The sequence below is a fragment of the Acanthochromis polyacanthus genome, chromosome 12, assembly GCF_021347895.1.
Source record: "Acanthochromis polyacanthus isolate Apoly-LR-REF ecotype Palm Island chromosome 12, KAUST_Apoly_ChrSc, whole genome shotgun sequence".
Lineage (NCBI taxonomy): Eukaryota > Metazoa > Chordata > Actinopteri > Pomacentridae > Acanthochromis > Acanthochromis polyacanthus.
The window spans coordinates 35680230-35705703 of NC_067124.1; the positions used below are offsets into that span (position 1 = coordinate 35680230).

Here is a 25474-nt window from a genome sequence, read left to right on the forward strand (position 1 = left end):
AGTTTTTATGAACAAATAACAGATGAAGCATTGTAGTTAAAAATTTTAATCCTATCAGAGGAAGAATATTAATTGATTGAAGTCTCAATACTGATAAACAGTATCAATGAAATCTTAGCATCTATCTTGATGCAGTATCCTGTCAATGCTAAACATTTTTCCTGGTTTATTAGTGTTTGTAAAAGATGCGTGAACGTTTGTGGGTGGCACACGGATAAATAAGCTATTATTCTGCTGTGATTTATTATAGAATAAGGCCGCAGGTAAGCAACAGCATCACAATATGTTGCTGCAGAGCTGACATTTTGATGCTTTCACAACTACACAGACATTTAGCAATGTCTGTTTAGTCATTAGGTCAAGTGTTATATGTCCCTGCTAGTTGATTTTCACTCTGGAAAAAAAATGTTAAACGGCTACCGGGGAAGTACCCAAAATATTGCAGTTGAACAGTAGTACAAGCCATGGAAAGTAATGGGCAGTTTTGCAGTTGATGTGCATCTTTCATACCTGTGTTCTGTTAATAATGGAATCTTATTTCAAAAAGCCTAATGTATACATTCACAAACATTGTTTTACATGACTGTGGAACTGTAAGAAGATTTGGACTTAACACCGTGAAACCGAAAATCAACCAGTGGGTTCAAAATTAGTGGTGGGACACGATTAATAAAATGTATCTAATTAATCACATTTTTTGTCTAATAACAATATTTAACATTAAGAAAAGTTTTTTTATTTTAGATAAATTTTGGTTGACGACTGAATCTGAATACCATTTATTAGGGCCAGAAACTGACAAAATCGGAAAAAAATCATTAAATTTCCAACTTTCGGATTGCTCTTGAACGTCTCATCAGTCACATGCCGTTTCATTCAGAAACATTTCCCAATCTAAGCTTAAAGTCGCAACATTTAAGCAAAATGAACTGATTCTACTGAGTCTCATTTAAATATGTGCCAAAAATGCACCATTTGAATCAGATTCTGTAAATTGATTTTTTTTAAAAAGCCCTCGATGCAGCCGTGACATCACAAGTGACACAGCTCAACACATGTGGACACAAAGAATTTAACTAGTAAAATATGTTTATGGTTTAGGGTGAGCATTTTTCCAGTATTGGTAACATCTTTGAGCACTCAGAAAAATATTGTACATCTTGAGTCCATTTTTTAAAAATGTTTTACTAAAGAATTTCTTTTTTAAACTAAAGCAATTCCCCTTTTGTTTATGTGATTAATGGGACTAATACTTTTGAGTTGGGCCGTTTTCCTGGAGAGCCAAGACCTTATATTGCTGTGAAAAATGAGCCCACGGTGAATAAAAATGTGACGGGAACAAATGAAAAAACACCCAGAAACCAGTTTGGGTTCAGAGGGTTATACAGCCACAAAAATGATATGGTTACATTGGAACAGAACGTTTTCTGGAAAGTAAAAGCGTGAAGCAATTCTTGAAACATTGCTCACATTTTTGATCTTCTGAAAGAAATCAAAGTAGACTGTTAAAGTGAGATCCTGCTGTGATGCCAGAGTCTCGTAAATCCTGCCTGGTTGGCAACAGTCGGAGCTGCTGTAATATTACTAGTTGAGAGCCAGACACTCAATCCTGCTGGGTTCAGCATGTATGGCTTACGATTTGATCTGGATGTTAGTGTTTGAGCATGTCTTTACACCAATTAACACGCAGTCTGATGATGTGTAAATTGGTGTATTTATTTGCACAGACAGTATTGTCAAAGCTTTAGTTCTGTACCTTTACATGTTTATGAAGTAAAAACATGTCTATGAGAGTAGGAGATAAAGTCAAGGAATGTGAAGTCGTACGAAGAGCAATAACGGCACACTGGTGTCAGACCAACGGGCATGTTGCTGTGGTTTGCATGTTTTCGTATCTGCTTTATTTTAATACATGCACTGTACGCCTGTGTGTGTCTGTGGTATTTCTGGTGTGGACGGGCAGCTGCGCTCTCTTCAACCGTCAGGGGAAGTCCCCCCGTGACACTAATATGTATTGATTTTGGCCAAAAATGCCCCAGTGATTGGAGATTGAAGTGTTTAATTCTGCTTTGCTCCTGAGCCAAGTTTTGCATTGGTAATCAATTTCAACTGGGACTTTTACGCTGCCGTGGGCACTTCTCTGTTTTACTCTGTGCCTTTTTTTTCACTGACTTTTCAAACTTTGTTCTCTCTCTTTCTAACATAAGGGAATTGCATTGTATTGATTTTTTTGAGGCCATTACCAAAATCTTTATTTTAGGGCTAAAAACATGCAATAGCGTTGCAGAAATCAACTTATATTTTGACACTGTTGAAGAGCCCAAAAGCTGGAGTAGGCTTTTTTTCTCCGGGGGGGGGTTTACATTAAAGAAATTCCAGATTAATCTTTCAGGAGTTTGTAATTAAAATGGTCTGAGAATGAAGTAAACTTCTGCACCTGCTTCCATTTGGAGGCTTTAGAACATCCTGTGCTTGCACGAGGGAAAATTTGTCTCTAGCCACTGTGGCTAAAGTGCTAGAATTTTGTTTAGCGACACTTTTTCAGTGTCTGTACTGCGGCGCGTGAAGTTGTGGACCAAAGACAAGACAGTTGAGGACATCATCTTGGGCTTTGGGAAATACTGATACAATATATTTTTCACTCTTTTCTGACAGTTTATAGAACAAATAATTAATCACTCAATTGAGAAAGTAATGGACAGATTCAAAAACAATGAAATGACCAATTAATTCCCAGCCAAATAGCAGCTGAAGGCCTGAATAGCAATAATACAGGAAGAAAAAAACTTATGGGTTAACAAGTTGGGATCCTTTTTTCTGATTGGCTGAGACGAGACACGTGACAGTGTGCATCTATTAATGATTCGGGTCTTTCCGATTATACTCAGTAGCCCTCTTCAGTAAAGGAGACGCGGTTTGTTATTTTCTTTGATTATCGCTCGGCAAATTACGAAAAAATTGTAAGCTAACCCTTTTTTTCCACATTTATTAGGCAAAATTAGCTTCGCCACCGTGGCTAAACATGCTAAAAATGGCTTCGCCAAAGAAGAAAAGAAAAACAAAAAGAAAAAAGAGGAAAAAAGAAGAAAAAAATAAAAGAAAGAAGAAGAAAAAAATGGCTTTGCCATCCTGAGGAAGGCTTCGCCTATGGCGAAATGGCGAATGGCTAGCACAGGGGTCGGCAACCTTTAACACTCAAAGAGCCATTTTGACCCGTTTCCCACAGAAAAGAAAACACTGGGAGCCGCAAAATCCTTTTGACATTTAAAATGAAGACAGCACTGCATATATCACTTTTTTACCTCTATGCCCTTGTTAATCAGTCGTGATTAATTAATTACAAAGCCTCTAATTAGATAGATTCATTTTTTTAATTGTGTCCTTCCACTAATATTTATCTTATCTGGTTAATGTCATTTTTGCTCCTGGACCTCATATGTTACATAATGTTAGCTGGAAATCAATATTTTGCGAATGCCTATTTAACTTGTAAAATGTATTTATCTTAAGCTAATAACTTTTCTCCGGTAAGTCGCTGCCCTATTTTCCAAGACGACTGCCCTATTTTCCTCTGACTCTCTGACCTGCTGCCTGGACATTGAGCGGTGTTCTTGCGAGTAACGTGTATTATCCTATCATGAGTACTTCTGACTCAAAGAAAAGACGTGTCTTTCTTGGAGTTGAGCTTTAATATACAGGCTTGCCATTCTTGAGTACAAAACGATGTGAAACTACAGGCGTTGCTTCTCCAGGAGTAAAACAAAAAAAGGCACGAAACGTGTGGGAATCGGAAGCTCCGTGTTGTTTCTCTGCATCAATTTGCGCTCTCATGTCACAGGGGGAAACCCCAGCAACACATCCGGTGGAGTGACACGGCAAAATAAGAGCGGTAATTTCACAATAAAACTATATTAAAATGCATTGAAACACACCTGAAAGGCAGAACAATTTATTTTCCAAAGTTACAGGGAGCCACAACAGAGGGCTGAAAGAGCCGCATGCGGCTCCGGAGCCGCGGGTTGCCGACCCCTGGGCTAGCACAAACACAGACATCTGTTATCCGACTCACTTGATGTAGATGCGAGTGGAAATGTCTTTTAAATGGCCATCAACAATCTCCCAGACTTGCAACCTACTGTCGCTAACATTTAATGTTATGCTGAGGATTTGGATCATGCAGTCAGGGATTATCAATTTTAATGACAGAACCTGTCCCTCAGCTGGCAGATGTTCCACCAACACAATTATTTTTAGGGGACACAGTTCCTGCATCCTGGGCTTAGCTCTGGCCAGTATAACTGTGATTGGTTTCAGGAAGTAGAAACAAGCATTTTTTTCCTCTATTACAGAATGGTTGTGACGCGGAGTCATAGTAGGTTTAATTCGGCTTTTTGACTAGAGTGCACATCTGGACACATTTTACCCCATTCCTCTTAGCAAAAACTGTCCTTTCCAAGTTCAGCCACAAATGTTCTCTTGGATAGAGGTCTGGGCTCTAACTCGACCACTCCAGAACATTCACCTTGTGGTTTTGAAACCATTTCGGCGTCGCTTTGGTTGTATGGTTCTCGTCGCTGTCTTGCTGGAAAACAAACGTTCTCCAAAGTTGCAGTTCTCTTGCAGACTTGCAGGTCATCCTCTAGCATTTGTCGGTGCTTTACTGCATTAATTTTACCCTTTACAAGTCATTCAGGGTCTGCTGCCAAATGGCATCCCCACAACATAATGCTGCTGCCACCGAGGCTTGTCACGATACTAGAATTTCAGCTTCGATACCGATACCCAGTTCAGTATTGATACTCGATACCATTTCGATACCACACGGAACAAAGTAAAGCACAGGCTTTTGTACTTTGCTGTAAAACCATTTTTTTTATTTCTCTACTGTGTAAATGGGGACCATATCCATGCACAAATACTGTCACGGCCCTGTTTATTTTCTTTGCTTCTCGTGACTTTGGATCATAATTTCTTAGCTGGTCAAACACTGCTGTTAGCGAAGGCTGTTGGTGTTTTGGTGTTGCTGCAGCCGGTCGACTCTCTCCACTCTCAGCGTCACTCTGGAGCTATAAGAGAAACATCACACTTAGCAGATGCAAATACATTTGTATCTAGTTAAATTAAAGCAGTCAATTAGGATTACTCGGGCTGCGGGCATGCCTGCTAATGCTGGCAAAAAGCCCCATGTAACATTATGTTTTGGACTAGCGCTAGCTATCTAGTTTAGTCGGCTAATGCCCTGGCAACATTACGTTGCCTTTCAGGATGTAAATACACCTCAGTTCAATCATGATCAAACGGGAGCTTACCTCACAAAATTCCTGAAATAGACTGGGATGTCGATCTTTAAGGTGCTTGGACAAGTTTGACGTGGTCGGCACAACTCGGTAGCAGTGTTTGCATATCGGTTTGTCTATATCCTTTGCCTTTCCACGTTCATCTGCTTCGTAGGCAAAATACCTCTAAACAGCACTTCTACTCTTTTCCCTGTCGACCAGGACTGGCGGCAGAGGCTCTGCTGCGATATTTGCCATGATTATATTTCTTCATTCCATCGTGTTTTGCCTGTAGTAGCGAGACATTAACAAGCCTGGACATGCGGTGAGTTCGGAGGGGGCAGGGGGGCGCGTGGACTGTAGCGGGAGCAGCAGACCATTGGAGCAGAGTATCGATAGTATCGATACTACGGCAAACTAGTATCATATCCGTTTACAATGTTTAGGATCGAGTAAGTACCGAAGTATCTATTTTTGACAAGCCTACTGCCACCATGCTTCACCACATGATGCTGCCGCCACCATGCTTCACCACATGATGCTGCCGCCACCATGCTTCACCACATGATGCTGCCGCCACCATGCTTCACCACATGATGCTGCCACCACCATGCTTCACCACATGATGCTGCCACCACCATGCTTCACCACATGATGCTGCCACCACCATGCTTCACCACATGATGCTGCCACCACCATGCTTCACAATGTGGTTTATAATGATGTGCAGTGTTTGGCGTCTGCCAAGCATAGTTTGTAGTCTGATGGCCAAAAAGCTCAATTTTGGTGCGATCAAAATAAAGAATCTTCTTCCAGTTGATTTCAGTCTTTCACATGCCTTTTGGTGAACTCTAGTCCAGCTTTATTGTGAGCTTTTTAACTGTTTCTTTCTCTTTGGCACTGTCCCATAAGGCTTTTACTGTTGAAGAAGCCATGAAACAGTTTCTTTTTGCATAGCCTCTCCCATCTCTTTTACTGAAGCTAATGACTCCTTTCAAAATAGTCACAGGTGTCGTGGTGGCCTCCGTCACTAGTTTCTTTCTTGTACAGTCACTCAGTTTTTGAGGATTGGGCCTGCTCTCGGCAGATTTACACACATACTATACTCCTTCCCTTTCTTAATGATGGATTTAACTGTACTTTGAGGGGTATTCAGTGATTTGGAAATTTCCTTGACTTATCCCCTGACTCATGCTTTTCAGTAACGTTTCCACAGAGCCACTTGGTTTGTTATTTTGTCTTCATGCCATAGTTATAGCCAGGATTACTGATTCACCAAAGACTGGAACATCCAGGTGCAGGTGTCTGTACTACAGATACTTGAGGCACATTCCCTGCTCTCAGATGATCTCCATTTCTCTGATCACTTGACTCCTAGCACCAATTGGCTGCACCTGTGTTGAATTAGGTGAGTCACTTTGAATGGAGTAAATGCTTATGCAATCACTTATTTTGCATTTTATATTTCTAATTAACATTCGCTTCGTAGAAATCTGTTTTCACTTTGACATGAAAGTCTTCTTTTTTTTTGTAGATTCTTGTCCAGAAAGGCAAATTAAATTGACCATGATTCAATGCTGAAAAGCAGTACAAAGGGAAACTTTTTAAGACACTCATATACTTTGGGTTGACGGTGCACACTACGTTCTTTAATACAGCCACAGGCAGATCCACTGTACCGCCTCACTCTGTCCCAGTCTTTGCCTTGTTTTACTTTCTCTACGGGACCCGCCTGTGTTGTGCAGTCAAGGTTATGATCTGAATATGAAGCGACCCCTGCCGTTTTGCCAGAAGCGCCTGTGTACCTCAGCTAGTCCACAGAGAGCCACAGAGACAGAGCTCCAGGCCACCTTGTTCCCTTTCACTCCCCTAATATTAGCCTGCGCCTTGTTCTGCTCCAATTGAGAGGCAGTACGACCGTTCAGAAAATCAGCGCTCCCATCAGCGTTGTCTTGGAAACTGTTAAGCTTATCAGCCCCATATGACCCAAGGACAGCTCGTGCACTTGAATAGCACCGTCTCTAGTTCTCTCATTGAAGATGCTTCAAATAGCAGCATGCATTTTTACACGGTTGTTTATAGAATGACATCTGTGAGAAAGTAAACCACGCTTTACGGAGAGCCAGCAAATAAACTATGCGAGCGGTTTATTACACGAATTAGCCTCACAAACTCTGTGCTGATGAGTAACACAAATCCTCCTCTCTCATTAGCACTCCCTCGTACAAATACTATCTCCCTCCCTTCCTCTTAATTTTCTTTTATACATGTAAACATAAAATCCCCAGAAGGGAGGCTCCACGCTCTCGGTCATAAATTGTGAAGCGAGTGCAGCTCTAGATCCGGAGTTTTTTTTATTTTTTTTTTCCACAAGTGGTCGTGAGAAACGGTGGTTGTGCAATCTCTAAAGGGGGATTAAGCCCTGTTGAGAAGAGGAGAGGAGGGTAACATGAGGAGACACACAGTGGAGGATGTGAAGGGGGAAATTGTGTTCTTGTAGGGTAGTAGTGATGGCAACCGTTCTTGAAAGGAGACATCACTGAGAGAGGAGGAATGAGGGTAGAGTAGAGGAGGGAGTGGGGTGGCTGAGAGAGAAAGATGGCCAGGATGGAGATGTAGAAAGAAAGATGGAGGCAATGTGATATGTTAACGGATTAGGCAGAGCGAGCGGCGATGGAGGTGGATGCAGGATTGTGTCTGTTTAATGTCATGTGCAGCCAGGATGTTTAGAAAAGACTTCAAAGAGACTAGCGCCCAACATAAACTAAACTGACACTCGCACATGCAGCGCACACATAGAAGTAGGGCCTCGGGGCTGCTCTGAATGCAGAGGAGACCTGAGGTGTCCTCTGCCATGCCCGATTAGAAATACTGCGAGTGGGGAGGCATGGCTGGGAGACAGCAGAGAGGAAGTGTGTGTGTGCACACTTATATTCAGTGTACATGCATATAAATGATCTCCGCAGCTGCTTGGAGGGCTGCTGTCTGCTACGTTTACATTTGCTGTGATCACACAGTGGTCAAAGGAACCTGCTGACATCCCTTTGACGGCATTTTGACAGGACTTTCTGAACGAGAATGTGTCTCTGACGTGTTCTTCTATGTCAGTCTAAGGGCGCTGTTATGTGCTTCCTGTGTGCCCCGGAAAAGGTGAAGGTGTGTGTGTGTGTGTATATATATATATTTATATGTATATATATATATATATATATATATATATATATATATATACATACAATATTTTTGCTGTGTTATCAGGTTGTGTTATGTTACTGCGTAGAGGTCAAGCGAGGCCAGAAGAATCCAGCAGCGGTCAGACGAACAGAAAGAGGAAAGATTTGCAGAGCGAGGGCTGAATTTCATGCATCCCGCCGGTCCTGGAATCTCAAGAATTTTGAGTGGAGTGATCAAGACAGGGAGGCAAGCAGTCTGGTAAATCCTCTCAGGATGTCTGTGAAGATCAGAGAATTTACCAAACTGATACTTTACTCATTTTATTACATGTTTTTCTGATGTTTTTTTTTTTATCCAACAGCAGTCCAAACTGTGGTGCACAACCAAACTGTCTAAGGTTTAAGTCTATCAGGGATGTAGTGGAAAAAGACAGAACATAGTTTATTTATTTTGCATTACATATGACAATCTGTTTAACATTTAATAACTAAGTTTGACAGAAACAAAAAAGCTCATTGTATAGACTAGAATTTTTATTACAGTAATCTCCTTGTGACCAATCAAAACCACAATGATTACTGTAATTAAATTTGGACTAGTCAATTTAATAGTTGCAGATATCTTGAATCATTGTGCTTGACTTTGCTCTTGTTTGTTCATCATAGCCCTTGAACAATGTTAGAAGTAATAGCAGCTGCTGTGCTGGATGAGACTGTTAGAAAACGCTGTGTAATTTAAAGAGCTCATCAGTGAGGACTTTGTGGAGAAGGAGAGCTTTGTTCATTAGAGACATGTGAGGGGAATTTAGTAAATCTTTGTCCTCGGGCTGCTCTGACGTGGCGGTGAAAGCTTGTGAAATGCAGTTACGGTTGCACTGTTGTAGTATGTTTAAAAAGCAGACCGCCTTCTGTTAGCTGTAGCTTCCAGAACAACTACAGATATCTGCAACACTGTTTCAGCTCTAGTTCAGGATGTCTGTACTTCTATTTTGACTTGACATTTCTAGTTTGAGGTTTCTGCAATTTTGAGTAGTTTAACTTTCGTGTGAGATTTTAGAGATTAAGATAAGAGATTCAAGGAAACTGAAGGTAAATTGAACTAGAATTATTCAGCTACAGATGCACTCAATTCAGATATCTGTATATGTCCAGTTTAGCTATTGCTTTACCTGCAGATGTTTTTCTATTAGCTTTAAATCGAAGTCCATGCTTTTTTCATCTGTTGTACAAATTGTTCCATATGTAGTATATGTATTAGCCATAATGAATTTCCTAAAAAATAATAGTTCTTAATATCTTTAAATTTCATTTTGATTATAAAAGAATTAATGTGAAAAATTAGGGCAAAGAAATGGACCTTTTCTTACACTGTTGAAAGTCTACATCTTCCAGTTTGAGATGACTTCAGCATCATTCTGACGAGTTCAAACTCAATTTAAGATACCTAAAATAGACAATATAAATGTGTTGAATTGAGGGGAATTAAAAATATCTTGAAGTAGAATTATGACTATTCACAATTCAGCTGTAGATATCTGGAAATGGAATTGCCACCATTCATAATTCAGCTGCACTTATCTGCTGTTCACATTGCGGGTATCTGCAGCTGCAGTGTCGATATCTCTAATGAGAAACCTATGAATGGTAAAAGTGGAGTCATTTGTCCTGGAAGGATGACGGTGTTCATATCTGAAATGTTCTTGGGAGAATTCAATTACTGATATCTGTAATGCATATCCAGGCTAGCCATTAAATGCTAAAATGGCTTGTCATAGGGACGTGTCAAACCAACATCCACAAACACTAGGACTGAAGCTTTCCCAGCAGAATATTTTACCGTGAGAGGTTGATCCATGTTTTGCTGTTGACCTCTCTGCAGTTTTAATGTTGTGGTTCATCTGTGTCTGTCACAGAAAAGGGCTAGAGATATGCAGAGATGTAATAATGGACTCGAAAAGCTGGTAATTTGTGTTTGCACTCTGTCGTCACCCTGCTCTCTCTGCCACACTAAGAGTAACACCTGTTTGTGTGAACCGTAAGTCCAATCAATAGTGTGAACACGCTGCACTGTTAAACACTGAAGGTGATGATACCATTACCGAGCCTCGCAAGCCATTTATTCTCCTCCAGTCACTCACATGGCTGCCCGCCAGAGGCTAAAATCATCGCCTAATGTGTGTGAGGTTCTCGTAATTAGAAAGAAAGCCGTTTAGGACTGCAGCTAATGTACTTTTATTGCCTCTATTGTAGTGATCAATCTGTTCATTAGTCTAATTTTATTAATTTTATGTTGTAAAATGACTATTGAGTCTTTTGTTGTTGTTGTTTTTGTGGATGATTTTAAAAGAAGCAGGATTTCAGTTAGGCAAATTGTCTCATAAATATGAGTGCACGCTGTGTATCATTCCAACATCATAATTAACTTAAAAATCTCTAGTTTGTTAAAAACAATCTGAAGTCATGCTCTGCTTACCTAATTTTTTAATCAGAGCTTTTATAAATCTTTTTTTTAATACTTTGAACAGTACTTACAAAGAGGTTTAGAAGTGTACTTACTTGATCTCATGTTTCGTTCTGCGTGAGACGGTAAATGCTAATTAAGCCCAGTGTCATATGATTATAAATGAATGGCTCTACTTGTGGATGTCAGTTCACCAAGAGATTCCAAGGAAGAAACCTAAAATCTTATTCAGTCTGTAACTAACTGCTAGCACAGGGATTTTTCAACTGATGTAACATCGTTCGCTCCCGTTATCCTTGTTAAAACCCGCAGTGCTTTAGTTAGATTCTTTTCTCTCTTTAGCGGTTACATTTGTGCATATCTACTTGCAAATTTAAATGATTTGGGTCAAGTTCTGAGAAAACTAATTTGCCCAGCATGAAGTTTGTCGGTGTGGATTTTATGCGATGCTGCAGATATATGAAAAATCTGCTTTGTAGATATAGCATAGGTGTAACCGTAAGAAGCAGTATTTGGCCCAAACTCTGCAGTCTGGTCATGAGTTCAGCCTTCACCATGGTTACCACGTTGTCTGTCGTTATACAGACTTGACTTTGATTGAGACCCCAAGCAGCCAGCACTTCTCTTATCCCCATTGTGATGTTCCTACTTGTATGATCATTCGAGAAAAATGCTGGTTGCAAACGCGACTTTTCAGTTGTTGTTCCCCATTATTTTAGCGGATGGGGAGATTTATGTAGAACGCCTGCTGGACCACAAATCCGTTGTAGCTGCATAATATTCCAACTCTGTTTTATGTTGCATTTTTCATACGGGCCTGAAACAGTAACTTGAGAAAAAATAGGTGCTTCTTGGAGTTACATACCGCCTCTCAAGCCACTGGATGATGTTTTTAAAAAACTCTTCGGCAACGGTGTTAATTGGAATCATGCCCTTTGCGAGGTGAAAAATGATCGCATCAGTGATTTCCCTCTGCTGTTTCTCATGTGGTGCAACGCTGGCAAAGGCATCTGAGGTAGTTTTTTTTTGCTTTTATGGCATTCAGATCAGGCATTACACTTCTTGCAATGTGAAAATGAAAGTTTTCCTCTTTAGTTGCTTTTCAACTTTGAACCCTATAGTCAATTTAATTTGGCTTTATTGATAAGAATTAAAATAAAGGCTTTCATGTCAAAGTGAAAACAGATTTCTTTAAAGCAACGTCAATCAATTAAATATTAAGAATGTAAGATAAGTGATTGCAAAAGTATCCCTTTCAAGTCAGCATTTAGTAGCTGCACCTTTTGGCTACAGTTACAGCATTGATCCTGTATGGATAGGTCTCAGTCAGTCTGAACATCTGGACTTTGCAATTTTACCCCATTCTTCTTTGCAAAACTGCTCAGGCTGTGCTCTGTCAGGTCGCATGGTGATTGTGAGTGTGCAGCTCTTTTCAATTCCAGCCACAAATTCATAGTTGGAATGAGGTCTGAGCTCTGACTCTGCAAATCCAAAACATTCACCTTGTTGTCTTTCTGTGTAGCTTTAGCGGTTTGCTTTGTTACTGTGTTGCTGGGAAACAAATATTCTCCCAAGTCTCGGTTCTCTTCAGTCTGCATCAGGTTGTCCTCCAGGATTTCTCTAATCTTTGCTGCATTCATTTTATCTTCTACCTTTACAAGCCTTCCATTACCTGAAGCCAAAAAGTACCCCCACATCTTGATGCTGCCACCACCATGCCTGACAATGAGGATAGTGTGTTCGCGATGAAGTTTTCTCCAAACATAGCATGTAGTCAGATGGTCAAAAAGCTCCGTTTTGGTCTCATCAGGCAAAAGAACCTTCTTCCAATTGACTGCAGAGTTTTCCTCATGCCTTCTGGTGATCTCTAGGTGAGATTAATTTCTACAGTAGGTTTCTCTTTGCTATTCTCCAATAAATCTTTGACTGGTGAACAGCAGGCAACACTTGCTATAAATACAGTCTCTCACATCTCAATTGCTGAAGCTTGTAACTCCTTCAGAGGATTCATGGATGTCTTGGTGACCTGACTTATGCTTTTCAATAACCAAAAAATAAATAAATCCATTTCCTATTATGTCCGCATCGCCTGCAGGTACCAAAGTCTTATTATCACATTTAAACTTTTTTTAATGGCACTTATCCAGGTTGTTTTCTCCTGGCTCGATCCTTGCTTGTGTCGTATCTACTCTCTGATGTACTACGCTTTGGATAAGTGTCTGCTTAATGAAATTGTAGAATTTTCACATAGTTGCTTGGAGTGTTTCCTGGCCTTCATGGTGTAGTTATAGCTAGGGCAGTGATTCACCAATGACTATACTTTCCAGATACAAGTGTGGTTTTACTACAATCACAGAGACGCATCCACTGCACTCAGATGATCCTAATTTCACTAATTGTGTTCAAGCTAATCCGCTGCACCTGTGTTGAATAAAGTGAGTCACTTTCAAAGGGGTGAATACTTTTGTGATCACGTATTTCCATTTTATATTTTTAATTGACATTGCTTATTAGAATCCTGTTTTCACTCTGACATGTTAGTCTTTTTGTATGCTCTTGTCCGAAAAGATAAATTAGACTGATTCACGAAAGAGGAAGCATGACTTTAACCTGGTAGAAGTGGTTAAAATGCTGAGTTGTTTGAACACTGAAACTATTCGACTCACAGGCACAGAAGTGTGAGACAACACAAACTTGGAGTGAACAGGCAAATCTTCACTCTTGTTTTCTGCTGTGCACGGCTTTTTGTGTTACCAGAATCCTATCAGGTGGAATTTAGAAGTGCTGCTCTGCAGTTCTCCGTCCTCCCCGGCTGCTAAGCAAAACTAAGCTAAGCTAAACTAGCTATGCACAAACACCTTTTTTTTTTTTTCCCCCCTCTTCCCCGCCTCCCAGGGGTACGAGAGAAATCACCGTGGCCAAATTAATTTTCTCCCCTCTGCTTGTGCTGCTGCAACCTGAGGGATCATTGAGGCAGAGAATCAGCCACAGAGAGGAGAGATGGTGCTGGAGGAGAGAAGGAAATGGGAGCAGTGGAATTTTAATGTGGCTGTGTCTTGTCTCTCGCCGCCTGCCAAAGAAAAGCAATTACTATCTCAGCTCCTCTCTCTGCTGTGTGTGAGTGTGTGCTTACCTGTTAGTGTGCGTTCGACTACGCTTCAGCACACAGGGATTTGGTATGTTAAATGTACAAAGGATAGATTGGTTGGTACACTGCAGGGTATTTGGGAACGCCGCTACATTAGATGTCTGTTTCTGTTAGAGCAGTTAAAGCAGCGCTGCGATATCATGAAGCCTCCTCCTCTAAAACACAAATGTCAATGTTCAGTGTGCTTACAGAGGTGCCCTCACAGATTCACTGCTTTTCTTCAGGAGTGATATAAGTCGGAAATTCAACTTTTTTGCTCTCTTAGTGTGGCGAGGCTGTGATAAACCGCAGACAGATAAGAGTCAAGAGTTAGACTGACGGTGTGTGGATGCGCTGATGGAAAAGGGGATGAATGTGGAGTGAGTAGAAAATCAGAGAAGAAATCTTTAATAATTCCGTCCTTTCTCCCGTGGCTTTTTTAGGATGCGGAGGTTCGCCTACTGTAAGGTGGTTCTGGCCACCTCTCTGGTCTGGGTGATGCTGGACATGTTCATCCTGCTCTACTTCAGCGAGTGCAATAAGTGCGACGACAAGAAGGAGAGAGGACTACCTGGCAGAGACGGTGGGTTTTTAATCACCAAAAATACGCTACAACACACCTTTTTTATTTATGCTTGTTCTTTCTGAAAACTGTGTGGCTGTCTCCTGTAGATGCCCTGTCCAGACCGCGAGATGGACCCGGTGAAGGTGGGAAGCCCGTGGTGATCCCTAAGGAGAACCAGGAGAAGATGAAGGAGATGTTTAAGATCAACCAGTTCAACCTCATGGCCTCGGAGATGATCGCTCTGAATCGCTCACTGCCTGACGTCCGCCTGGAAGGGTGAGCTGCCTTCTCGCAACTAATCATCTGTACCGTCACTTTCTCTCACCGCACTCATGACATTCTGCTTAAAATAGCTGTCAGGTAGCATCCTTTGTTCGGAATGTCCTCGGGGGTGATTTATTATAAACCGTAAGCCAGATGTCTCGCCTGGAACTCGTACAATCAGTCACATAGGGAGCCACTGCTGTTCAGTAAAGGTTAGTTATTAATAATGACGTGGAGGACGGGAGATGTATGGATACATAAGTCAGGGAAGAGAGGATAACCTCAACAGCAATGATTTGAATTACTGTAGGTGCAGTCGGGTTACTAAATCCCTCTCCATAAATCTGTCTTGTTACAAATCGAAGCACCACCTTCAACTGAAGAAAAATGGACGAAAATGAAATGCTAAGAGATGCTAAACAATCAATTTAGAACTCTAGTTAGAAGATAATATAACTGCAGCCAAAATGATGGCATTGATAGCTTGGTTGGAGGATTTTTGAGTTCTAAATTCTAAACATTGGCAGCATTTAGTTTTATGCAACTTTAAATTAAAAAAAAAAGAAAGTATTCATTCGGCATCAATGTGTTTTTCTTATCGATCATTAGTAATTACCTAATTTGCAACAGATAAATATATGCAGTAAAAAATTAAACATTGGGGTTACAATTTAGAATACAAACTGTGATGCTAAACTTTGAAGAAGTAGATTTGTTAAACTGAAAAGGAACTTATTCTTTAGTGTTGATCGACTGTTACTTTTGACACGTAACCAATCAGATGGGACTTAGTTCAAAGTTATAGAGAAAGTAGCACATTTTTAGTGGTTTTGTTTAAAATTGGTACTGATAAAGCTATATACAATTTATTAAAAAGCCTTTATTGAAGGCAATGCAAGCAAACCAGCCAACATGTACTTTATCATATAACTAAATGTGCTTAAAATGAACTAAAGACAGTGTTTGCATGCTCAATGAATGCAAACACAGTCTTTCATGTGTGCACCTCTTTGTTCTGCTGTTGTATGGTCCACATGCAGTGTAGTGGAGCCAACTACTTACTAACCTGACCATGATAATAGAAACTAACAGTAAATCTAACGGTAAACTCTGTAAATCGAATCAGTACGTGTGCATTTACCAAAGTTAAGCAGTCATAACTCCACCTGTGTACAACCAGTTACCATAATAAATGAAAATTGAAGATATTCTTTGATGTCCAGCTTTGTTAGCTGGCAGTTGTAGTTCTTTGTGAGCCAGATGGGGAAGAATCGTTGCTCTGACAGTCTTTGCTGACACCGCAGGCTGGAGAAAACCAGTTTCTTTCCGGGTAGAGCTGGCAGCTCTGCTCTAACTTGCCTTTTTGCTCCTTTTGCTTGCAGAATTAGCTTCCATACTTTGTGTTGAAGCTGCTGGTGCTAACTAAACTTGTTGACACTCAGTTAGTGGAGCATACATGGCTAATCAATAAGGATAAAACCTTGATGAGGACACTCACATGAACAGCTGTGCACACCAGTCGATGCAAGCAATTTCCCCTTTGGATCAATGGAATATTTCTGATTCTGATGCGTAATTTTCGCTATTATGTTACTTTTCTAGTCTGTAGGAGTCCATTAGGAAGACTTCATTCCATACATGTAGGCTGTATCTACATATATCCTATATTTAAACTATTCCCCAACATTCCTAGTATTGCCCTTGTAGTTTGCACAAAGTTTGAGCTGCACATGATAGTACACAGAAAGGAAGATTTGGAGTGGTGACAACATTTATCTTACGTGGAAAGTATTGCACTGGCCGGAGATGTGAGAGCTGGAGGAGTATGAGCGAGGCCAGACAGAGAAAAATAATAGAGCTGTGGTTTTATTGACCTGGTCTGGATGGAAATGGTCTGGGATGATCCGGTTTGAGTTGCAGAAAGGAACGGTGACGCTACAAAAATCTATTTAAATCACGGAAATGATTGAATTCATCTGTGTAGCTCCCTGTGGTGCCTACATTACATTTTAGACCTATATAGATTTATAAGTGTCTTATTACTGGCGGACAAGATAAAGTAGAATCAGGAAACATCTAGACGGAGATAAAAGTTAGTGAGTGAACAAACGGCGTATCTTAAAAGTATGTGAAAGATGAAAGCACATCAGAGTATTCTTTGAAAAGCTGTTAAACTGTAATAGTCAGACAGTGGAGCAGACGGGGTGTGGTGGCCTGAAAGATCCCATGGGAACCTGAACTTCCTGAACGTTCAGCAGGACCCAGTTTGGTATCGATTAAATTCTGTTCTGCAGTTAATATTCAAAATATATCATAACGCTTCCAACAGAGAATTCTTAACACATGTACAGAAACATGTCAGTCAAGCAGCAGTTTTAAAATGCCACAGCCAATTAAACCTTACACCGAGACAGCACAACGTCTTCCAAAGATTTAATAATAGATTTTTGTATTCTGGGTGTGAACGATGCTGTTTCTGCCACAATTCATTTTAATTTTTTCCATCTGCAAACAGCTCCTTTCTTTTTTTTGGGTGACCTTTAGAATATTAATGTCTGCGGTCAACGCAGCGGTGTTTATGTAGTGCTTTCACACTGGTTACAACAAACTCTGGTATGAACTCTTTGCACTGTCTAATGAACTGTGATGAGGACTGAACAACCACAGAGAGACCACCTGAAAACAAGGGTGTGATTTTAAAGCTATTGTTAAATCCGTCTGATAATTATGAACTGTTAAGGAAGCAATCTTCCTCAGAACATGACTGCAGGGATTTTCACTGATTAATCTGGATCAAAAAGCACTAAACCTGTGGTGTATTACGCTTGTGTTCATTAAATCCATTCTAAAATGCCTGACACAGCGATCCAAACTTTAATCATAATATTGCTGCACTTCTTGACTCTGTTTTTCCTGTTAACACTTATTTGTCTTAGCAAGCAATTGAATTGCAGGCTAAGAATACTGATGAGGCTCGTGAGTTATTTCTTTGTGAGGTCTTTGTGACACCACAGAACACAAATTAACACTCATGAAGTCGATTAGTGCAGCATGCCCTGCTGTTAGTCACCAGATTTAGGTTTTTCAACATGTGCAGATGAGTTAAATTAAAGGAAAACCAACAATGAGTGTCTAAGTGAGATGTTTCCCACCAAAAGAACAGCTTGAAAGCTGCTCCATTCCCCAAGTCTTTCAACTCTACTGGAGGGATGAACATTTATCCAAAAGATATTTACTCATATAGTGTTTTGATGATGATGGTTGGTGAAGGATGTCTCAACACATCAGTCCACAAATCTCACTAAATGATTGATTTCTTTGTTTTCATGCACACAAGCGTGCCCAACCCTCATGGCTTTACAAGACATCAATATGCTGGCATTGCAGCAATACATCTCAAACAAAATATGTTACCTTTTATCCCAGGTCTGGCAAAGAAATTCGGCCATGAAAAAGGTTTCCCGTCTAAGACACAACTCATTTTTTTCATTTCTATCCAACCAGAAGAAAGATAGAAATCAAAATGAGCAGAGGACATCTTACAAAACGTTCCTCCCTTACATCTTCATATACAGGACAGGGTTCTCACCAGGATTTTTTTACAGCGTAACGGCAGGTCCTCCCACATGTGCACACGCGTGCGCAATAGCCTTCATTAAATCTCGCGAGCTTCTGGCCCAGATGTCAGTCAATGAGCGTCACGCAGATGCTCCAAATGCTCGGGATTTAGGTCACTATTCACCATACATGGCATCACGGAAACAACCGAGACATGCGAAATGTAACCCCGAGAGTGGAAGCGACTCTTAATTTTAGACGGGAACGGGTCAATCGACAGGAATGTACGGCTGAGGTGGGGAGACATAAATTAACCTAGACAGGCACCCAGTCGATAAAAACAAACGCACATGGTGTTATCTGTCAAAATAACAGCGTAGCGGCCCTAATCACAGCGTAATCTTTTAAACTGACAGCGTAACGGCCCGTTACGCTGAAATGCGCTGGCGAGAACCCTGCAGGACAGTAAAACAAAACATATCCCCTCATTTGATGTACAACATAAATACTCTAAAACACATTTTCTTACTCGTAAAACTAAGTCTGAGTAATAAAACCATGACAACGTGAACCGGCGACAGACATTTAACAAGAAAAGCACTCCGAAAGCGCAGTACTTAGCCAAGGCTTCTCAGTCATTGTATGATTTCCGTCAGATGAAATCTTTATAAAATTTGTTGTCCGCAGCAGTGGATTTGTCGTAGGATGTGATCGTCAGCAGGCAGCTGACGTAGTGTTCACTTGTAGTCATGGTAGGGATACAGTGACGCCATGCCGCTATCTCGCAGTGATACAGAAATCTTTAGCAAATCTGTGGATCCAGACTATAAGCTGCATCACTGCCAAAATCTAAACATGTGGTCCTTGTGTCATTTTTGACCTTCTCTGAAATTTTTTTCCAAATCCATCAGTCCATTTTTGAGTAATGTTGCAGACAGACAGACATCATATAACTCCGGCGTTCCTTGATGGAGTAACAACCAGCATTAAGAGGCAAACTGTTTAACTGACTTAATGTTTCACCTAAATATATCAGATGTAAATCACCATAAAAGCACGATATAAAAAACCCTAAAGTTAAAATGCATCCGCCCTCATAAAGAGCTTATCATGGTCCTTGAGAACAGAGCAGGTTTTCCATACTTTCTTTTTTTTTAAATACTCTTTCAGGTAAAGTAGTTATTCTAAGTACAATCAAATGAAACCTTTGTTTTCCCTCAGCATCTTTATCAAAAGTAGGGCTTTAAAACTGTTAATAATGATCGCTAATGACCTGAACACCACTCCTATCAGGATAGAAATGTTTTATAATTGGACAAAGGTGATCACTCAGTACAACCTCATATTGATTTGCAGTTATCCCCCTCTGTAAAGGAACAAGTGGACTCAAAACATGACAAGAAAACAGAACCACTAGATCCTCTTACTGTATGAGTCAAAGAGGTTTTCCTTTAATTTGTCATTCACCTGTAGCCCTAATAATGCAGGATGTTACCTGAAAGTATTGTGAGTGATTGCTCTATGTTTACACAAACTTAACCAGAACTAAGATGGACCTATGTGTTATTTTCCTCCTTGGTCGAATTTAACTGGATTGAACTTTGCACATTTCCTGTTTTGAATATCTTTGTTTACTCCAATGAGAAACTCACAACAGGCTCTAGACTTTCCCAGAATCAGTGCGTCAAATGGAACTAGGACACTGGTAATAGGTGGTTTTATGTGATGACTTCATGCTGCTCCAGTGGGCGTTTCTAAAAGATCCAACTCATAAAATAATGACAGATTTTTCATCAGTCCCACCTTCCTGACGGTCCTGCCAAATCAAACTGCCTTCGTCCCTGTGACTAATGGCCCGATGGTTCACCCCAGAGATTGATTCCTCACTGTCCTGCTTCAATGGGAAATGTATCACTCTGGACGCCCGACAAGTTCTGGGCTTTTTTTTTTTACTCCTTTTCTCTTTCTTTTAATCTAAAGTCCTGCACCTCTATTGAAGCCGTACAACATGTCTAGAAGTAGAGAGAACAAAAACACATCTTTTGTGCAGTATAACATTGTTAGAAAGTCATAAATCACAAAAAATAAAGTTGAATTTCTTTTATTTATTCTACAAATATCAAGAAGACCTGGAATCATTTTTAGGTTCTACTGTTTTTTCTTTTTTCTTTTTTTATGCCTCTAAATTTTTAAAACTTTTTACATTTTTGCAAACTCCTTTTCTCACTCGACAGTACATAGGCTCTAGAAAAAAGTTTCACCATGCTGAATGTATCTTCCAACATCTTTATACTGTTTTTGAGCCATGCTACATTTATTTTAATGATCATTTATGTTTTATTTTCTTTCTCATTTGTTTCTATACTTGTTTCCTCTCAACTCTGTTTAAGCACAGCCTTTAGTTCAGCAAAAAAGTCTTAAAGACAAGAAAAAAAAGTCTGTACTTTCTTCTTTTTGCCAAATCTCTTTTGTGCAAAAACTGTCTTATCTCAGAGTTTTTGCTCTGACTGATTCTCAGTTGCGCTGTGAAGTTTCAATTTTTTACATAATCTGGTACAAACTGTTCTCAATGAGTATTTTTAAATGAGTTTCATGGAATGAAGTAATTTTAATGAAATATCACGATTTTAATCTTGGATTTCCTTATTTTTCCTGACAGAACTGCACATCACACACGATTCATTCCAGGACTCTCAGAAAGTGGAAAATGTGATGAATTTTTCATTTTTTGCGGTTCTGGCTCTAATAAATGTCATTTTGATGTGTTTTCAAAGATAACATACCTTTTGGGTTGGCGTGGTTAAGGACATACAGCACTTTGACCTCTGCTGTACTGTGCATTAAACTTACTTTGCAATATTGCGAAAATGTAAACAAAAGACCAAACATTGTTTTGCTTCAGCATTATTAAGCTCAGGTGCAAATCAGAAGTCTGCCTTCTCTGCAAACAGGATTTTAATGTGATTAAAATGTGCCCTTGGCTGTATGTTGTTCAGATGTCAGACAGGCGGTGCATTCAGCCAGCAGCTCTGAAGATGTGTCAGGGTTGGTTCAGGCAGGTGGAAACCAGCTCGGCCTCCCATCCCCCTCTTTGGCCCTTTTTTTCTTCAGTAGAGGAACATGCATAGATCAGTAATGAAGGTTTTCAGCACGATGGAAAGACTGACTGAGAGACCTGAGACTGACAGGCAGGGCCACATGCACACTAGACGGGCAGCAAAGAAAGAGGACATTGATCCGTGAAATGGGTTTTAGTCTTTGAGCGAGAGTTGATTACTAGGTGTGTTTTCACTCAGCCTTCCCTCCGTCTATCTGCTTTTCCAATTAGGAGATAAGACAGTCAATATCGAGCAAGGGAATGTGCGCTTACGTGTGTGTTTGTGTGTAACCGCGCATGTGTTTATTTGTGGAGCAGCAGGTTTCGGTGAAACTCTGCGAATGAATTCATCATAGCCGGGGAGGTCGCCATTAGCAGAAACTGGCTTATGGTTTGTTTCCATTATTGGGAGTGCAGAAGGAAGAGCGGAGGACAGGTCACTCTGACATTACAGTCAAGTGTGGGTGTGTTTGAGCTCGTGTCTGGGTGGATCTGCAGCGTACGAAAACACTTTCCATGACCGCACCTTGCAGAAAACTTGACATTTTCTCCTTCTTTTAGATGCTGACTGCAGCGTTATGTACATTTAAACGTGTAGATGTTGCGGAGTGTAATGTTGTAATGCCGTTTAATTGGACCCAGTCGCACGCCCATCCTAAACATCCACACAACCCACTGGCTGGAAGAACAGCCTGTAACTCATTAGCCTGCTGTCGCTGCTGCCAAATGTTGCTCCACCACCCTGATACTTACTCACACCAAGTGCTCGGTTTTTAAAATCCGCATCATGCGACAAAGAAACATGTTGGTTCGGTGGACCGAACATCATGTCTTTGTGAGGAATAATTGTATAACGATTGAGAGACTGTGAATCATCTTGCTCATCCCTCTTTTCGAGAGAGTGCGAGCGCCCGAGACTTGCTATGTTTTTTAACATGCCCCAGAAGCAGCTGCAGAATCAGACTCTGCTTTTGACCTCCTCTGCTCTGTTGCCATTGCATTCCTTCTGTTGGACTCAGCAGCAGAGAAAGAGGAAGCATTCCAGCACTCAGGATGATCACAAACGAGGGGAGGAGAGTTATGAAAGATGGAGGAAGGGGGATCATATTCCATTCGACTGTTGTGAGAATTTATCGGAGGAAGGAAGTCGCTGGCTGGTTTCAGTTTTGTCTTTAGTAGACCGTTGAGCTGCTTACTGAGGTTTGAAAGCGCTTTGAAACCGTGAGACAGTTTCATGTTGAAGAGCTTACATGTTTGACATTTAACAACTGATTTTGTCTATCCGGAGTTAAAATTTCAGACATCATCTTGACTAGTCTGATTTATTTTTTTTTATTCCAGATGTCTCATTCTGACCAGTTATAATCACAGGGATTTCTGTAGTTCAGTTTAATCAGAGTAACAGCTGCAGAGATCTCCATCCTCATCATGAATACTCTGAAATGTTATGCATGGCTGTGCTCATTAAAGGCTTCCCATTGCGTTGGTGCAGCTTGCATCTAACCACGTTAGCAGAAGTAGCAGCGACTGCACTGGTGGGTAAGATGGTTCGAGAAAGCTGTGAACCCAAAAGTGCTCATCAGCGAAAAGTTTGTGGAGAACAAAAGCTTCCTTCTTCAGACACTTGCAGTCGAAATTTACTTGAGCTTTGTCCTTTAGATCACGGTGATAAAATGACTTGCATGCCGCCTCCCACTCAGTGTAGCTTCTCACGCAACTACAGATATCTGCAACGCTGTTTCAGCTAGTCTCAGTTCGAGTCAATTCGAAATATCTGTACTTATGTTTTTACTAGGCATAATTCCAATTCAAGACCTCACAGCATCATTTAGACTGTTTTAAGGTTCAGTTAAGATGTAAGAGATTACGATAAGAAAGGAGTTGAAGATAAATGGAACTTTAATTATGACTGGTCACTTACTACTGATGTCTGGAGCTGGAAATATAATTCGCATTGCATAGATATGCAGGGGAATTGTAGATATCTGTACTGGGATGCTACGTGGATTTCTGCTCTTTTTGACCAGGAAGAATTGAATTACAGATCCTTGCAAATACATTTATCGTCTTGCTGTTCTTTACCTACAGATGTGTGCTTCTTTTCCCGTGTACTCTAATGCATCTGACCGTTTTTATAGATTTTCCATTGGCATCAAATTAAGTTTCTTTGATTTCTCTCATTGCTCGTTGTGCAAATCTTTCCATATGTGGTATATTTATTATTCCTAATGACTTTTCTTCCTTTTGAATGCACTTCTTTGCTGTGAAAATACACTACATTCTGTGGAACATCTACTATAATCTGTATAAAAACTACCTAAACGTTGTCAGTCAACCTCAAAAACCTACTTTTCTTTTAACGTAATCAACCACAGGAAGTTAAGAGACCGAATTGTAATAATGCAGCTTTTTGCATCATCAAAACTGGTAATAAATGGTGCTATGTGTATTTTTGACCCAATAGAGTTTGTTTTCCAGAAGACCTTGTACTAAATCTTTCAGAGAAACCAAACGGGCGATTCTGTCTTTGTGCATGCGCTTCAGTAAGTCCATTATAGGAAATTAAAAGGTGCAGGAGTCATTTGAAACTCATGCTGTAATATACATGGTTTTTACAAGGGTGTAGACACTTTCGTTTACAACTCTGGATAAAGTAGTGTTTGCTGCATTACCACAATTGCGGTGAACCTTTCTGAAAACATGAAAGCAGCTAAAGTAGTGGTATTGAGGTAGCTACATCAAGCAAGTTTTCAATCCTAGCAAGCTGATTTTCAACATTAATTAACTCTTAGGAACGACTGCCCTGTAAGATTACATTAAAAGTCAACCTTAAAACCATTTGTATTCCTATAAAACTGGCATTAACAATGAAAACCTGCCAATGTGACCATTTTAAATGGCGTTTTTCCTCAAGGAATTCTATGAAAAGCTATTTAAGCAAGTCTGTCTCAGTGTTCACAGCACTATTGTCTATCTTCTCCTCGTCCCCGTTGTCCTGTTGGGCATTTCCATCCTTCTCTGTCTCTAAAGAAGGCAGTTGTTCGACGATAATGACTCACACTCTAATTAGTATCACTAATCAACTGTCATCATGCTGACCCACTATTTCTGCACGTCTTTCTCAGTCTAAAATCGGGGATATACGCTCGGTTGCACGGTCATTATTCACCCTCTGTTTTCTTTATTTGAAGTTGATAAAGGCCGTGAGTGATGATCTGATTGATTTTGTGACGGTCTAATGTGTTTTGGTTGGTTTCTGGGTCGCAGCAGTTTCTCTGTGGTTCAGTCCTCTCTCGTGTGGACTCACTTTAGCTGCAGCAGTCTCTTACAATCAGACAGAGGCTGGATTGTTGAGTCTCAGCTTGGTTGTTTTTCTGTTTTTTTCCCTCCGTCTCTGTTCAAACGAAGCCTGCAATTTGACTTATTGCATATGTGGCCGTCTTTTAGAAACTGTCCGTTTTAGTTTGTGATGCAGTTCACACCTTTCCTCTTCTGGTGCTGTTTTTTAATGTTGTTTTTACAGTTTGCTGTGTGTTCAGCTTTTAAATTATTTGATATTTCCTTTGTATTCATATGCATAGTTGAATTATCTCGTCTGGAGCAGGGCTTCAGCTGACAATGAATTTCATTGTCAATTAACCCTCTCAACCCTGAGCAGTTTCTGTTTTTTTTTTTCCTTGTTCCTGTCACATTTTACCCCACTGTGGGCGCGTTTTTAACTGCAGTATGGAGTACTGCAACTCAGTATAAACAGCACAATCATGGCTAGAAGGAGAGAGAGAAATATCTTCTGCGCAGTATGACAAAGCTGCACTCAACAAATATATAAATGCAACACTTTTGTTTTTGCTCCCATTTTTTATGAGATGAGCTCAAAGATGTAAAACTTTTTCCACATACACAATATCACCATTTCTCTCAAATATTGTTCACAAATCTGTCTACATCTGTGA

The 25474-nt window shown here is 40.3% G+C and overlaps 1 protein-coding gene across 1 annotated transcript in view; it reads left to right on the forward strand.

The window, feature by feature from the left end:
* galnt1 (UDP-N-acetyl-alpha-D-galactosamine:polypeptide N-acetylgalactosaminyltransferase 1) overlaps nt 1-25474 on the forward strand; it is a 73116-nt gene that overhangs the window by 24912 nt on the left and 22730 nt on the right. Inside the window, exons 3-4 of the mRNA XM_022192984.2 lie at nt 14481-14620; nt 14710-14878. Coding sequence (XP_022048676.1) covers nt 14482-14620; nt 14710-14878 — 308 coding nt within the window. The 5' untranslated portion in view covers nt 14481. The remainder of the gene's footprint in view (nt 1-14480; nt 14621-14709; nt 14879-25474) is intronic.